Source organism: Muntiacus reevesi, chromosome 3 (assembly GCF_963930625.1).
Source record: "Muntiacus reevesi chromosome 3, mMunRee1.1, whole genome shotgun sequence".
Classification (NCBI taxonomy): Eukaryota; Metazoa; Chordata; class Mammalia; order Artiodactyla; family Cervidae; genus Muntiacus; species Muntiacus reevesi.
In genome coordinates this window covers 157754497-157770331 of record NC_089251.1, presented here as the reverse complement: position 1 = coordinate 157770331, position 15835 = coordinate 157754497, and the positions used below count along the sequence as shown (strand labels likewise).

Genomic DNA, 15835 nt, shown 5'->3' with positions numbered 1-15835 from the left:
AGGAAATTTACAGACTTCTAAAAAAGTTTTCCTAAACCACTTGACAGCATTATTCACCTGTGACACTCTAGGTACGTGATCTCAAGCAACACAATTAGATGATTTGGTTGCTTTTCTCCTGTCAGGATAGTTGGAGGCACGCTAATCTTTTCATTCCCTCAGAACTGTCATAGAAGGCTTTTTTAACATTTTCCAAAAAAGGTTTCTCCTGTGTGAGTGGTTAGCCTGTGACTCTGAGGAGTTTAAGAGTCTTCCCCTGAGGGAGGAAGTAAATGAAAAGGAAGCTCGTTCTGTTTGGGCACCATCGTGTTACTCCTGTTATTTTATATACAAACGTGGATTTCCTTTTCAGCGGTCGTTCAGAGCTGCCGTCTGTCTCCCTCGTGCTTGGATTTCAGATTATGAAACTCCCATCAGCAGATGGAACAGACTTCTGATGGGCTTTTCTTACTGGAACTGGCAGTGAAATCACATTTTTAAGGCTTTCAGACTTAAGATTTAGGTTCAGCGTGTGATTGAAAGAACCTTGAATTTTTAGGGAGGAATTTTGGAATAATTAAAAGTCTTAAATTTATAAGAAACCTACTTGGAAAAAGCAATTTACTCCTTTCTAGTATAGAAATAATAGCAAGTTTTTGATACGTTTTAGAGTTCTCAACTCTTGCTGTTTTTGTTGGTCTTTCCTGTGTCTTCATCCTTTTTAGCTGGTCCAGGGGATTAGACTCTGAAGTCATGTACCTTTAGGTCGTCTGAAACACACAGTGTCCCTCAGAGACGTTAGGAAGCCCATTGTTTGTAAATCTTTCAAAGAAATCAGTGTATTCATTTGTTCATTGCAACATCTTCTATACAGACAAAGTCTAGGAATTCCCTTAGTTTTTGTGCCAACGTTAAGAGTAGGAAGCCCACCCTTTATGCCCCAGATTTCCCGAGCTCCTCGCAGCCACAAGGAGTGTGTAATGTGGAGTAGCATAACTAAATGTCATGCCCTCATGTCGTGCCTTCATGTTAGTGTTTTGATTTTTTTTTAACGATCATGACTGTTTACGAGTTTCTTTCTCTCGTTCTGCTTGGTTCCCCGCGTCTGTTTTTCTCCAGGAAGTAGACCAGGTTGATCAGGTAGGACTTGCTGCTGGGAGCCGATCCTAGCTGTCTTGGCTTAGCTGAGTTTCTCGTGCTGCTTCCATGTCAGAGTACAAAACAACCGGACTGAGGCTCATAACACTCATTCAGCAGCTGGAACATGCAGTACTAAAATCCTTTTTTGACTGTGCAACCTTTATCAGCATTTCATAACTTTTGCTTAATGCACTTCAGTGTGGATATGAAATGACAAAAGTTCTGTTTCTCCTCTTTGTTGTTTATCCTTGGTTCCTATTCTTTGGATCTCATCTGAGGTTGCCTGGCCTGCTCATGTGGTCGGGAGATGATGCGATAGATCAGTACTTGATACCAAGTTGCTTGGTGTCCACGCCAGTGACTTCGAGTATCAGGGTGGCGGTGGGTAACCATGGATACGTGTGTGTGTGTGTGCGTCACAGATTACCAGATAAAGTGCAGCCTCCAATTCGGTGTTGTAATATTGACGGCCCCTTTCCCCACTGATGCAGTAAATTGTTGCTCACTAGAGCCATGTCTGTACCTGAACCCTGAGAAGTTGGCAGTGGGGCTTACTGCCCATCGCTGCATCTGCACCCAAATTCCTCTGCAAGTATCTGGTATCTGTGCTCAGTACCCTGGCGAGAATGGGGAGGTACTGGTCTATCTTCGGCACTTTTTCAGGAGCATTCCTTTCGTTTGTACTGTTTGTTTGTCCTGTGGCTGCTTACGGAGCTGCCTTCTGTCTGCAGAAACAGAAGAACATTGCAGGGGCCCTTGCCTTCTGGATGGCCAACGCATCCGAGCTGCTCAACTTCATCAAGCAGGACCGAGACCTCAGTCGGATCACACTGGACGCACAGGACGTCCTGGCGCACTTGGTGCAGATGGCCTTTAAGTAAGAGCCCACTTCTGTAAAGACTTCAGTCATGCTTTCTCATTAAATTTTCAGAACTCATTTTAAGGATTTTTATTCACCCTAACTGAAGATAGATATCAAGAAGTGTAAATGTTGTTCAGTCGCTAAGTCGTGTCCGACTCTTTGCCACTCCATAGACTGCAGCACGCCAGACCTCCCTGGCCTTCACCATCTCCCGGAGCTTGCTCAGACACCCCATGTCCATTGAGTCGGTGATGCCGTCCAACCATCTCATCCTCTGCCGCCCCTTCTCCTCCTGCCCTCAGTCTTTCCCAGCATCAGGGCCTTTTCCAGTGAATTGGCTCTTCGCATCAGGTGGCCAAAGTATTTGAGTTTCAGCTTCAGCATCAGTCCTTCCAATGAATATTCAGGACTAATTTCCTTTAGGTTTGACTGATTGGATCTCCTTGCAGTCCAAGGGACTCTCAAGAGTCTTCTCCAACACCACAGTTCAAAAGCATCAATTCTTCAGTGCTCAGCTTTCTTTATGGTCCAACTCTCACATCCATACATGGCAACTGGTAAACCTTAGCTTTGCCTGTACAGACCGTTGTCAGCAAAGTAATGTCTCTGCTTTTTATTATGCTGTCTAGTTTTGTCATAACTTTGCTTCCAAGGGGAAGTGTCTATTAATTTCATGGCTGCAGTAACCTTTCACAGGGATTTTGAAGCCTGAGACTGGATGCCATGATCTTACTTGTTTTTTGCCTTTGTTTTCTATTTTTCACTTTATTTTTAATTGAAGGATAATCGCTTTATAACGTGGTTTGATTTCTGCCATGCACCAGCATTAATTAGCCACGGGTGCGCATGCGTCTAGACCTCCCTCTTGAGATGCCTTAGTTTTTGAAACTTGATTTTCAAGCCAGCTTTTTCACTCTCCTCTTTCACTCTCATCAAGAGGCTCTTTAGTTCCTTTTCACTTTGTGCCATAAGGGTGGTGTCCTCTGTGTATCTGAGGTTATTGATATTCCTCCTGGCAGTCTTGATTCCAGCTTGTGCTTCATCTAGTCCAGCATTTCACATGGTATACTCTGTGTAGAAGTTAAACAAGCAGAGTGACAGTATACAGCCTTGATGTACTCTTTCCCAATTTGGAACCAGTCTGTTTTTCCATGTCCAGTTCTAACTGTTGCTTCTTGACCCACATACAAGTAAGATAGTCTGATATTCCCATCTCTTTACGAATTTCCCACAGTTCATTGTGTTTCACACAGTCAAAGGTTCTCTCCTAGTCAATAAAGCTGAAGTAGATGTTTTTCTGGCATTCTCTTGCTTTCTCTATGATTGAATGGATGTTGGCAATTTGATCTTTGGTTCCTCTGCCTTTTTCTAAACGCAGCTTGTACATCTGGAAGTTCTCAGTTCACGTACTACTGAAGCCTGGCTGGAAGGATTTTTGAGCATTACCTTACTAGTATGTGAGCGCAACTGAAGCATAGATAGCTCCATGCAGAGTGTGTTGGTTTAGTAAAGTGAGTTCAGTTAGATGTGTTTCAGGAATCCTGAGAGGAAAACTATTACATACATGTTGTACATGGAAAATATTTCCAAACAGTAGAGATTGTTTTCCCTATGTGATAGTAGCAGGGCATCATGCTGCGGTGATTAAAGCTGTCAGTGTTTTTCAGGTACTTGGTTCACTGTCTTCAGTCAGAGCTGAATAATTACATGCCCGCCTTTCTGGACGACCCTGAAGAGGACAGTCTGCAGAGACCAAAAATAGGTTAGGCCTTTCTCTTTATGCTTCAGCCCCTCCTTCCCACCTCTGCATTTACCTTCATTTTAATATTTGGGGTCTGAGGGGCGCTTACTTCAGTGTCTGCAGTCTGAGGGGTGTGGTCGTTTTAATGTCGGCAGTCTGAGGGGCGGTCGCTTCAGCGTCCTCACTCTGAGGGGCGGGTGTGATCAGAGTCCACGGGACGGTCCTGCTGGTGTGGGGAACCCCCTTGTGTCCCATGCAGGAACAGCTCTCACCTTGGGGGCCCTGCTGGGGCTCTCGGTTGGTGTGGTGGACACCGGCGTGAGGCTGGACGGGCAGGTGTTGAGCAGACGGGGGCGGGCCCTGTGCACTGACCGCGAGCCCTCTCCCCTCACAGACGACGTGCTGCACACGCTCACGGGCGCCATGTCCCTGCTGCGTCGCTGCCGGGTCAATGCTGCACTGACCATCCAGCTCTTCTCCCAGCTCTTCCACTTCATCAACATGTGGCTGTTCAACCGCCTGGTGACCGACCCTGAGTCGGGTCTCTGCTCCCACTACTGGGGCGCCATCCTCCGCCAGCAGCTCGGGCACGTGGAGGCCTGGGCCGAGAAGCAGGGCCTGGAGCTGGCGGCTGACTGCCACCTGAGCCGGATCGTGCAGGTGGGTGGGGCCAGCCGTGTGGTCCCCAGCGTCTCTAGCTCCCCTGGGGCGTCTCGGCACCTCCCGGGGTCATCACGTGCGCTTAGGGTAACAGTGGTGTGCTCGTCTGCCTGGGCCGTTCTAACGAGGTACAGCAGTTTGGTAGCTTAAACAAAAGAAGCTCATTGTCCTGGAGGCCAGAAGTCTGAGACTGAGGGCGGGCGCACTGGTTCCCGGACAGAGAGCGTGCCCCGGCTCCTGAGCCTTGCGCTGCTGCCACTGGTCTCCAGCATCCCGCCTGCGCCTCCGTCTTCAGGAGGCCTCTCTCAGGCCACATCTCTGACCCAGCGTCTGCCTTTCATAGGGACCCCGGACCTACTGACCTCGGTTAACTTGATTCCTTCTCTCAAGATCCTTTCTCCAGATGAGGTCACAGTCCGAAGTTTACCCCAGGTTTACCCCCTGAGGCTTGGGGTTTCACAGTGTGAATTTCAGAAGACACAGTACAGCCCATAACAGGTGGTGATTAGCAGAGTAAACACCTAGAACCGTGAGGTGTGTTTCGTAAAGCTATATACACTGAAAGATAAACTCTGATTTAAAAATGGATGATAACTGGCACTTTAAAGATACAAAGAATAAAATGGATAACCAACAAGGACCTCCTGTATAGCACAGGGAACGCTGCTTAGTATTCTGTAATAGCCTAAATGGGAAAAGAAATTGAAAAGAATAGACTCGTGTGTATATATAACTGAATCATGTTGCTGCCCACCTGAGACTTAACACCCCGCTGTCGGTCGGTGGCCCTCCAGTGGGATACGGAAAGTTAACACCCCACTGTTGGTCATTGGCACTCCAGTGTAATACGGAGAGTTAGCACTCCGCTGTCAATCAATGGCACTCCAGTGTGATACGGAAAGTTAACACTCCGCTGTCAATCAATGGCACTCCAGCATGATACGGAAAGTTAAGACCACAAGCAAGGTAACCCCAAAGCAAAAACCTATAGTAGAAACACAGATAAAAGAGAGAGGACTGTGAACACCTCCTCAGAAACTCATCACATCACCAGGAAGAGGGCAGGAGCAGCAGAAGGGACACGGGACACACAGGAGCCTGGTCCTCGCGGGTCGCCCGCTCTGGGGGTTGCCTGGTGCTGGGAGACTAGACCCTGGCGCTGTGCAGTTAAGGAAAGAGTATCTGTAAAACCTGTTTTGTTATTTTTAGTAATTTTGTATTTTTTTTCTCAATCTCTTAAAGAGATACAGTGTAGAGATGTCTGCCTTTTTACTTTGATTGAATCTGCTAGTTATTAGAAAGGTTATTACAGTGTTATTTTATTCAGACCTTAGTAATGGTAATCTAAATGGTTATATAAGTGTTTAAAATTCCTAAGGCTTTTTAAATGGTTTCTGCGCATAAATTATTGAGTCTTATTATACACACAATTTTAATAAAAGAAGATTCCTTGAAGAAGGAAATGGCAGCCCACTCCAGTACTCTTGCCTGGGGAAGTCCATGGAGAGAGGAGCCTGGCGGGCTACAGTCCGTCAGGTCACAAAGAGTCAGACACGACTGAATCTGTGAAGTACACACACATGACGTCATCCAACACCTTTAACTGGGCGGTGCTTTGAGTTCAACTTGACGTACATAGGTAATGTGAATGGAAGTGTTTTCTTAAAAACACCTTGCATTTTAAAGTCAAATTAGCAAGTTACTTCAGTTCAGTTCAGTCGCTCAGTCATGTCCGACTTCTTGCGACCCCATAAATTGCAGCACTCCAGACCTCCCTGTCCATCACCAACTCCCGGAGTTTACCCAGACCTATGTCCATCGAGTCGGTGACGCCATCCAAATATCACATAAAGAGGAATATTTATGAAATACTTTTAAATCATGGTAGTTTCTGTCGCTTGTTCATAGGCAACCACTTTGCTTACGATGGATAAGTACGCACCTGACGACATTCCAAACATAAACAGCACCTGCTTCAAGTTGAATTCCCTGCAGCTCCAGGCCTTACTGCAGAATTACCACTGCGCCCCCGACGAGCCCTTTGTCCCTGCGGTAAGTGGGGCGTCGTCACCACGCACCACGTCTGTGTGGGGGAAGGAGGAAAGAGCGAGAAAGTTTACTTGATCATCTTACAAGGTCACTTTTGCGGTTGACATCTGTAGGAGTTAAGGTTCCATGCAAGAAGTAGAAACCACATAAGCATTTTAAGTAGACGGGGATTTAATTCAGGGAACGAGGTTCTTGGAAAGCCAGGGCGGGGAGTGAGGAAGGTACCCTCACCCTGAGTTCGCGGCCCAGGGCCCCTCACGTTGGCTGCCAGCAGCAGGGCAAGGCCTCCCCCGGGGGCTGCCTCCCAGAGCTGCACCGAGGCGCCTTCCTGGGGAAGTCAGCTCCTCACGCAGAGCAGAGTCTGCTGTCCAGAGATCTCTCCAGAGGGCAGAGAGCGCAGAGAACAGTGCGCGATGCAGCCGGCTCTTTAAGAAACACTGCCTAAGAACAGCCCCACGTTAACAGCCGCTGGATGCAGGCGTCCTGGGAGCTCAGTGTGCAGGGGACCCGATCCCACGGATGCCGACAGAAGGCAGGGGCTGAATCCGCAAGACCAGAACCCACCAACAGTCCCCAGATAGACTGGGGCACAGTCCCGAAAGGGGGCTGACGTGGCTGCACATTGGGAGGGGGCTGTAGCCGCAAGGAGGGTTAAGCCCCGCGGGGGGGTAGAGCCGCTGTCTGCAGTCTGGGCTCAGGGACACGGGCGGACCCTGGGAGAAGCCTGGTGGCCGTGACTTTGGGGACACAGGACAGGGCAGGGGGGCAGCTTCTCTGGGGTGTGGTTCTGTCCCCTCTCTGGGGTGAGGAGGGGGTGTTCACTCTGTGAACTGTTCTGTGTGTACATTATCTAGTAAGTGGAAGTTCGTAAACAGAAATCATCTGTAAACCCATCATAAGGCAACAATCTCTACATAACCTGGGACTACATATCTTTTTAATATTTAACATTGTGTGAACTTTTTCCTCTCATTAAGTACAAAAATAAGGTTATTAGCAACTCAGTGTTTAAAAAAATGTGCAAGGAAAAAATTATTTTTGAAAAGGAAAAAAGCTTATTTTCTTGTGATCAAAAGAGTTTCTATTTAGAACTATAGGTGTTCACTTACCAATTAGCATCTTCAGCGCAAACAGTAGGAGTGCGCGCCGTGCCAGAGCTCGGTCTCTCCCCAGGCCGGTCTGAGCTGAGGATGAATTGGCTTTCCCTCTGTCAGTCGTCCCACACGTGTGGCCACACCACGCATGACCAAGTGCGTCTGGTCATCACTGGTCAGCCGCACCACCCGCCGCGCGTCTCCCGAGCCCGCGTCTGTTTTCTGAGCAGGACCTGATCGAGAACGTGGTGGCCGTGGCCGAGAACACGGCGGACGAGCTGGCGCGCAGCGACGGCCGGGAGGTGCGGCTGGAGGAGGACCCCGACCTGCAGCTGCCCTTCCTCCTGCCCGAGGACGGCTACTCCTGCGACGTCGTCAGGAATGTCCCCAGCGGCCTGCAGGAGTTCCTGGACCCTCTCTGCCAGAGAGGTGGGCTGCCTTCCCAGCCCGGCGTCTGTCCTCCCTGCGTGCCAGCGGCCTGGTGTTGGTTGTGTGTTGATGTGTGTCAGGCCAGCCCCCCTGCGCACACCCGGCGCGCTTCTGGGAAGGTCGGGGCCCGGGGCTGGGAGGGACGCGGTCGGTGGTGACGTGGGGTCAGAGCAGGCGTGGCGCGGCTGCCCGGGGCCCCTCTCCTCACCTGGCGTCACGACTGGGTCAGAGCAGACGTGCGGGGCCACCGGGGTGCCCCTGCTCACCTGGCAGCGTGGTTTCCGCTCACCGGCCCTGGCACTGTCCTCCCTCCGGTTCCGCGTGCACCTGGGGCTCCGTCCGCCCTGTGTGGGTGCCACCTGAGCAGAGCGGCCAGCAGCAGGGCCAGATGAGCCCTGAGGCCCCGTCACCCCGACCTTCCACCGGGCAGTGGGCGGCCGCACCGCCCCTGCTCTGGTCTGTGTGCCTCTGACCCAGTCGTGACTCCCAGTGAGCACAGAGGTGCCGGGGCCGGGGGTGTCTGGAGAACAGCGCGCGCTTCCTCATTGTCAGCTGGTGCTAATGAGGCCGCTTGAGAGGAAAGAACTGCGTCTGTGTTTGTGTGGGATACAACTTTGTCACAAAATTTCTGGAAGATCCTGTAAGATCTGACAGATGAGGGATGACGCAGGCTTAGTCTTATAAAGATGTCAGTAGTCCCTGATGAAAATACTGAAGATGTTCTTTAAAACGTCGTCACATTTTTGGAAAAACATAAATGTGGCCTCCAAGGAAATGAGGACAGAGAGGAGTGAGGAGGCCCTCCTTCCCCGGGACCACTGTTCCACTAGAGTAAGTCACCGATTTTGGGGGCGAACCTGCCGGCAGGCTTCTACCACAGTTGCTCTCTGGTCTCTCTGTCCTTCCCTCCTGTCTGTCAGGGGTTCTCAGTCAGACTGAGGAGCTCCTAGTCAAGCGGAGGAGACAGATCTGCAAGGAAACACTTCAGTGCGATTCTGTAATTTCTCATAGACGTGAGAAAAACACTGAAGTAAAGCAGAGGTGGAAACCAGTTTTGCTTTTCTGTTTGGTGTTGAAATTACATTGGACCAAAGCAAATAGATTTTAATCACGAATAAGGCTGACACAAATACTTGTGTACAGATTCTGTGTTCAGATAGACACGTGATGGTAAATGTCTGCTAATTCACTTCTCAGAGAGACGGGGATTGTGGACTGAAAAGGGGGAGGCTCCGCGCCTCGGTGCCGCGCTCGCCCCTGCTGGATGGAGCTCAGGGCTCTGACGCCGCGGCCATTTGTCCTCACTCCTGCCTGTTTTCCTCTCCAGGGTTTTGCAGGTTAATTCCTCACCCACGCTCCCCAGGCACCTGGACGATATATTTTGAAGGTGCAGATTACGAGAGTCACCTTCTGCGGGAGAACACAGAACTGGCAAGTATCGTGAGGTGGCAGACGGACCAGTAGAGGAAGCTTGATTCCTTTCGATTTGAAGATACTTCAGGCTGCGTCTGTACAGTTCCATCTATAAACAGACGTTGCTTTTGGGAATACGCCTGTTTGGGGACTTAGCTGGCCACCCAGTAGCTGAGGCTCTGAGCCCCCAGCGCAAGGCACACGTTCAGTCTGGTCCGGGAGTTCAGACCCCCGAGGCCACACCGAGAGGCCAGCCAGGAGCACTGACGCCTGTTGATAAGACAGTTAAGCCTCACACGTGTGTTTTAAATGCATTACCATGGTGATCTTAACGGGTTTTATTAGAATAATTTTTCTGTGATAAAAGCATTTTCTATTTTCTAGTCAGTCCTACCTTAGTGAGAGTGTTAGTCACTCAGTTGTGTCCAACTCTCTGCGACCCCATGGACTCCAGCCCACCAGGCTCCTGTCCATGGAACTCTCCAGGCAGGAATCCTGGGGTGGGTAGCCATTCCTTTCTCCAGGACGTCTTCCCAGCCCAGAGACTGAGCCCATGTCCCCTGCTTTGCAGGCTGATTCTTTACCGTCTGAGCCACCAAGGATGCCCCTACGCTGCCTTAACTACGCACCAAGTCATTTGTTAATACCTTGTGTCTTAGTGAGAGACTGGCCAGTCCCATTAGTGTCTGCTGGCTCACAGACTTTAGGGGAGACCCTGCCTTGCTTCTGCAGAGAGTTTTAAACCAGAAGGGGAGCTTCACCATGTCTTAGAAAGGGGTGCCAGACCAGAGTTGTCTTTTCCTGCGTACGCTGCACGTCAGTCCAGAGAACACAGACGACTCAAGTCTTTCCTTTTAGAACTTCATTGTTCTGTTTCGTTCACCTTAAGTAACTGACTCCTAAGCCACGCAAGGCTTCGGAGGAGCCCAGTAGGTGTGACCACCCATCTAGCAGGTAACTGGACAGGGGCCAGTGTGTTCCGTGGCTGGGCGTGGCCGTTCGGCCCCCCGGGCCAAAGCTGGGGGCTCTCGGCTGTGAAGAACGACCACAAGTCTTCTGGAGCTCTAGAAGCTTCCTGTGGTGACCTCCTGAATTATCCATTGGTCACTCAGAACCACACACCTGGTTCTCACCTAATTTCTAAGAAGACGGATCATGTGAGGAGGCAGTGCTTACACATCAGGCAACGGTGGATGTGTGTTTTGTTTGTTAAATCCAAAGTAGTTGTTTTTGGTCAGTAGAAAAGCTGAGCGGTTTTGTTTTGCATTTGAGCGTCTCCAAAGCTTGCCTTCGCTGGTGATTGCTGTTACACCAGGGAGACTGCGTTTGACTGTCGGCAGAGTGATTGCCACGCGTGCCGGTATCAGCTGCTGTTGCGCTAATAGCAGCAGTTTCTAGCTTCCAGATTTTATAGAAAAAGAAGCTCCTTAGATGGAATCACTGATTTTTTTTTCCATTTTTCTAGTTTATGGATCTCTCAGGCAAGTTTAGGTCCTGATGCTTTGTAGGAGCTTTGTCACCTGATATTTATTTCCCTTAAAATATTCACATACAGACTTTGGTTCCAAATAAACAAGCTGTGTGTATAATCACTACTTTATGGCAGTGTGCTCTCATACTTACATACATAATTAACTGAATCCCTGGTGTGTGGGCCTGGTGATGTTCATCTTTAACTTTGTTAGCTTGTTCACGTGAGGCAGGATGTACGTAGACTGTGTGGCTTCCGTGGGTGGCTTCCCTTTCTCGCTGTCTGTGGCTCTGCTGGGAACTGGCCCTAATGGGCACGCGCCACGTCCCTTCCGGTTGGTCCCCCACCATAGGCCTCCCAGAGGCATGCTGAGCTTCGGGCCCGCTGCCCGAAGGCCAAGGCAGTGTATTTTTGCAGTTGAATTTTCACAACATGGGTTTGTGGTGGCTCAGATGGTAAAGAGTCTGCCTGCAGTGCAGGAAACCTGGGTTCGATCCCAGGTTTGGAAAGATCCCCAGAGAAGGAAATGGTGATCCACTCCAGTATTCTTTCTTGCCTGGAAAATCCATGGATGAAGGAGCCTGGCAGGCTACAGTCCATGGGGTCGCAAAAAATCGGACATGACGGAGCGACTTCACTTTTCACAAGATACAGAGATGTGAGAGCATCTTTGTTATGTTATAGCTGTTTTCCCCCTGGATAGTATAGAATAAGTTTAAATTTCTTCTTCAAAAAATGTCCAGTGATTTTGTGTTAAAAGATAATAAAGTAAAATTGTAATGTCTTTAAGACCAAGTTTTTCTTACATGGTAGTGATTCCAGGGTTATGTTGTTTTGTAAATTAACATCTTTAAACAACTTGTAAATATTTAGCACTGTGATGATTCTCTTCACGGCTCTGGGGTCAAGAAAGAATGCTGGTATTTACTTTACCAGGTTGCCCCATCAAGGGCTGGTTTTTACTGCTTCTGTTTCCTCTTTGGTTTCAGCCCTCAGTAAACTTCTCTTTTCATCCCTAGGCGCAGCCTCTGCGTAAAGAACCTGAAATCATCACTGTGACCCTCAAAAAGCAGAACGGGATGGGCCTCAGCATTGTCGCCGCGAAGGTAGGACGGGTGGGGCGCGGGCTGCCGCCCTCTGCCCTGTAAGCCTGAGTTGGCGGCCTCTCCAGTTCCGCGTCTGGGGGCCGGGCATGGGAATGAAGTGCTGTGCGCGTGGCGCTCTCGGGGTACCTGCTCCAGAGCCCGTGTGTGGAGGGGCGCAGGGGGCCTCTGGCCGCCTGTTCAGATGCGTGGCGTGCTGGGAGCTGCAGTGAGGGAGCGGTGCCCCCGTCGTATCTGGGGGAGCAGAGGGGGAGAGGGGGCTTCGTCCCTTTTAAAGACACGCGGTTCGCAGGTGGAGCTCGCCCGCAGAAGGACAAGGGTTTGAAACAGCAAGGGGACGGGCGGGAGCCGTGATCTCGGGGCAGGGGCGTGTGGGAGGACTTCCGTGCCCGCACTGGAGCCGGGGCGTGGCAGCGGGCGTGCTCCAGGGCACGGAGGCCAGCGGCGAGGCCCAGGGCCACCTGGCCCAGCCCACCAGCCGGGACTCGAGCTGACCCTGTCTGGTACAGGTCCTGAGTGTTGTGCTCGGGACAGCCGGAGCGGGTGGGGCGGGTGGGGGCAGGCAGCTGCAGGCCTGGGGATGCTTTCCTGTTTGCTTGTGTTGGATACGAGCAAGTGGAACCCAGAGGGCAGGAGGCAGAGATACAGACTTGTTCGGGCTCACGGGCGCTGAAAAGGAGGCACCTCGGAGACTGCCCCGGTAACTGGGCGGCGTGCCGCTCTCAGGCGTGAGGGCGTCCGTTCGCATCTGCTCACCCGTGGGCTGGACTGCTGCAGCAAACCCGCTTTTCTCCAGCTCAGCTGTGGTTTCTCCGGGACTTGCAGGGAGAGCAGGCCGTGCTGGACACACCTTGCGGAGCGGCGCCCCGCCGGTGCCCGGTGTAGGTCTGTGCCGATGGCGTGGGTGGGCTCTGCCCGGGGTGCGGGGGCTCAGGCCCACCCTGCCCCCCGCTGGGCAGCCGTGCAGCCCTGGGCGTGGCCGCAGCTCGAGCCCCGGGAGAGGGCTGGGGGCCTTGGAGCTGGTCCCTGTGGCCGCCCCCAGTCCCCCGTCAGCCTGGGAGCCCTGTTTGGCTGCTGTTTTTTCCTCTGAGCTGTCTGGGCCTTTGTGTCAGTGTTTGGCTCCGTCCGCCTTCCCAGTCAGCCTGTGGCTTCGGGGCTGTGCGCCTGGCGGACTCTGATGTCAGCCCGCCAGCGCCCCTCCCGGCTGCGGCCTCTTTATGGAATCCAGATGCTGAGGCTTGTCCGCGCTGTCCACGGCGGGGGCTGGGGGGTCAGGGTGCTGCCTCTCACTCAGCTGAGGGCCGGCATGGCGCTTCCTGTTTAGTTTGGATTTTTAAAATAGAAACTGTTTCCTCCTTTTTATTTTTCTAACTCTTTTTAAAGTTTAATAAAGTACAAAGTAAGCAAGAATCTGAGCTGCCTGGTTACGTAAGAGCCCGAGGTTGCCCAGGCGCTGCTTGGAGTTGCTCAATGCCCGCGGTGGTCACTCTTGAGAGACCAGCTGTGTGTCGGCTGTCGCCAGTGCAGGACCAGGCAGTGGTGTTCCGGCTGAGGTCCATGTGCCCGAGAGAGATGTGGTTCTCCGTTGTCGGGAGGGCAGAGCCTGCGGTGAGTCTCCTCGGGGCCCCAGCGGCCACTGTCCGCCCCGTGAGCTGCTGCAGCCTGTCGCTGACGCCCCGCTCGGGGAGCTCGTGCTCACACACCGGGGTGCCTGCTGCCCTGCAGCTCCGTGCCGCGGCTTCTCAGGGCTCGGGAAGTAAGAGGCTGTTCTGTACATTATACAAGAAAAAGACGAATTGTGGTATGGTGGACGCTGCTTGAAATAGTGGTCGCGACTGCTGTGGCATTGCTGCGCACAGACGCGAGAACGTGCACAGTGCAGGACGCTGGCCGCTCAGGCGGCGTTTGCTGCGGGCTGTGTCCTCAGCAGGTCTGCTCTGAAAGCGTGAACGTGACAGTTCGAAAGGTGCTTATTAGGAGGTTTACTGTTTTACTTAGAAGTGAATGGCTAATTGAATCCTGGTTGTGGTCTTAACTGTATATAGTATTAAGTTTTTAAATCTTTGGTTAGCTTAAAAAACTGCTGTGCCTTAGAAAGGAGAGGGTGAAAGCAGTGTTCACCGATGCGTCACCTCCTCACCACTGGACCAGTACGTGTGAGCCACGTCCAGTGTGCGAGGCTCCCGGGGCCTTCACGTGCATCCTCGCTGGGACCCGGGGGGAGCGACTGCGACAGGAGGACCCGGGAGGCGCTCAGCTCTTTCCCGGAAGCGCAGGGGGTCGTGTGACGTTCCCGCACGGCTGCTGCTGTGAATCTGGACAGTTTGTGTTTCTGTTCTCACACTGAAGTGTGTAAAGAACAGCGCTTTCACCTCTGTTTGCAGTCGTGGCCTAAGTGCACATTTCTTTGGTTGACTGACACCCTGATGCAATTGCGGTCTGAAACAGTGTCACTGGAACGGGAATGTTAGTTCTCTGAAGCAGAACCTCCTTCCCCCGGCGGTTCCCGTAGAAGGAGACGCTGCAGGGCGTCTGGGTGCAGGGCCGTGCTGGGGGGCCCGCCTGGGGAGAGCCCGGCTGCCCGTGCCCTCAGCCCCGCCCAGGGTCAGGGCTCCCCCGCTGGCCCGCCTGCCTGGGCGTCCACGTGCAGGGGCCACGGGGCCCTGTTGTCACCTCCCTCTCTGAGACCCTCGGGAGGCTGCGCCTGCGCTCTGGAGGCCCCGCCTTGCTCCCTCTTCTGCCTGCACCCTTCAGGACCCCACGGTCCCCTGCGGCCCGATGGGGCCGCGGCAGCAGAGGCTGCGCGTCTGCTCCCTTTATCTCTCGGAGAGCGGGAGGACAGATAGCAGGCTGTCGTCGGTTGTACTGAATGTAAACAGGAAACGAGTGCGCAGCCCCGGCCTCGCAGGCAGCGGGCGCTCACCTCACCGGGCATCCAGGTGGCCAGGGCGGGGCGCGTCCTGACCGACTGTCTCAGAGCCAAGGTCACTCCTGGCAGAGCGCGCAAGTGCGGCGGTGTTGCTGAACCTCTCGGCTGAACTTCAGTTGTTCATGAATCAGAACTCTTGTCTGACCAGAAGCAGCGGCTCCAGACCCCGAGGAGGCGGCGGCGGAGCATTGTCCTGACGGCCTGATGAGTTTTAAACACGCCCGGCTCTTAGGTCATCCCGGCCCCTGCCTGTTTCCACGCCTGGGAACAATAGGCTGAATTCATGCTCTTTGGCTGGCAGCTCCGTCTTCCTTCTGCTGCTGCCTTTTTTTCCATTTTGGATTGTGTTGTAATGATGTTTTTATGCTGTTAGTCACACCACACTCCCACGCTCAGTCGGAAATTGCAGCTGGAATGTTGGGAGCGTGGGCCCCTCTGACGGAGTCTCTGAGTGGGAGGTGAGCGCACCTGCACTTCAGTCTTTCCCAAGGTGCCTGAGAAGGTAGAGGGGCGGCCTCCTCCAGACTCGCGGCCATTCCCTCGGACCGCAGGGCAGCTGCCTGAGAGGTGCGCGTGTCTGTCCGTCCTGGGAGGTGCGTGTGGCTCTGCCGGTGTCTGGGCGCCTCCGCCAGCCCCGCCGACCCCACATACCTGCCCCGGGTAAACTCAGGTGAGGTACCGCCCTCCCCTCTCCTCTTCCTCGCGGACTCCTTCTCCTCGAGCCTCCTTCTCTGCCCTCGTAAGGGAAAGGAAAGCTTCTCCAAGATGTGTTTAGGATGGAATCCTGGGCTTGCACAGGCATACCCTCACTGGTCCACCGTGGCTGCCTGCTCAGGGCCGTGGGCTGGCCCCCGGCCTCCTGCTGTGCCCGGCTGGTGTGAGCGAGTGGCCCCGAAACCACGGTACTTGGCGTGGAGGCTGCAGGACTGTGCTGCTGTCTCACCCTCAGTAGCGCCTCTGGGAGG

General features: G+C 52.8%; 1 protein-coding gene across 13 annotated transcripts in view; it reads left to right on the top strand.

The window, feature by feature from the left end:
* Window positions 1-15835, top strand: part of AFDN (afadin, adherens junction formation factor) — a 110744-nt gene that overhangs the window by 68774 nt on the left and 26135 nt on the right. For 7 of the 13 annotated variants that reach the window (XM_065930979.1, XM_065930983.1, XM_065930976.1 and 4 more), the window contains exons 15-22: window positions 1099-1119; window positions 1851-1996; window positions 3649-3743; window positions 4117-4382; window positions 6291-6434; window positions 7756-7954; window positions 9282-9385; window positions 11858-11944. In XM_065930979.1, coding sequence (XP_065787051.1) covers window positions 1099-1119; window positions 1851-1996; window positions 3649-3743; window positions 4117-4382; window positions 6291-6434; window positions 7756-7954; window positions 9282-9385; window positions 11858-11944 — 1062 coding nt within the window. The remainder of the gene's footprint in view (window positions 1-1098; window positions 1120-1850; window positions 1997-3648; window positions 3744-4116; window positions 4383-6290; window positions 6435-7755; window positions 7955-9281; window positions 9386-11857; window positions 11945-15835) is intronic. The other 6 variants (XM_065930981.1, XM_065930988.1, XM_065930987.1 and 3 more) reach the window with 1 other exon arrangement.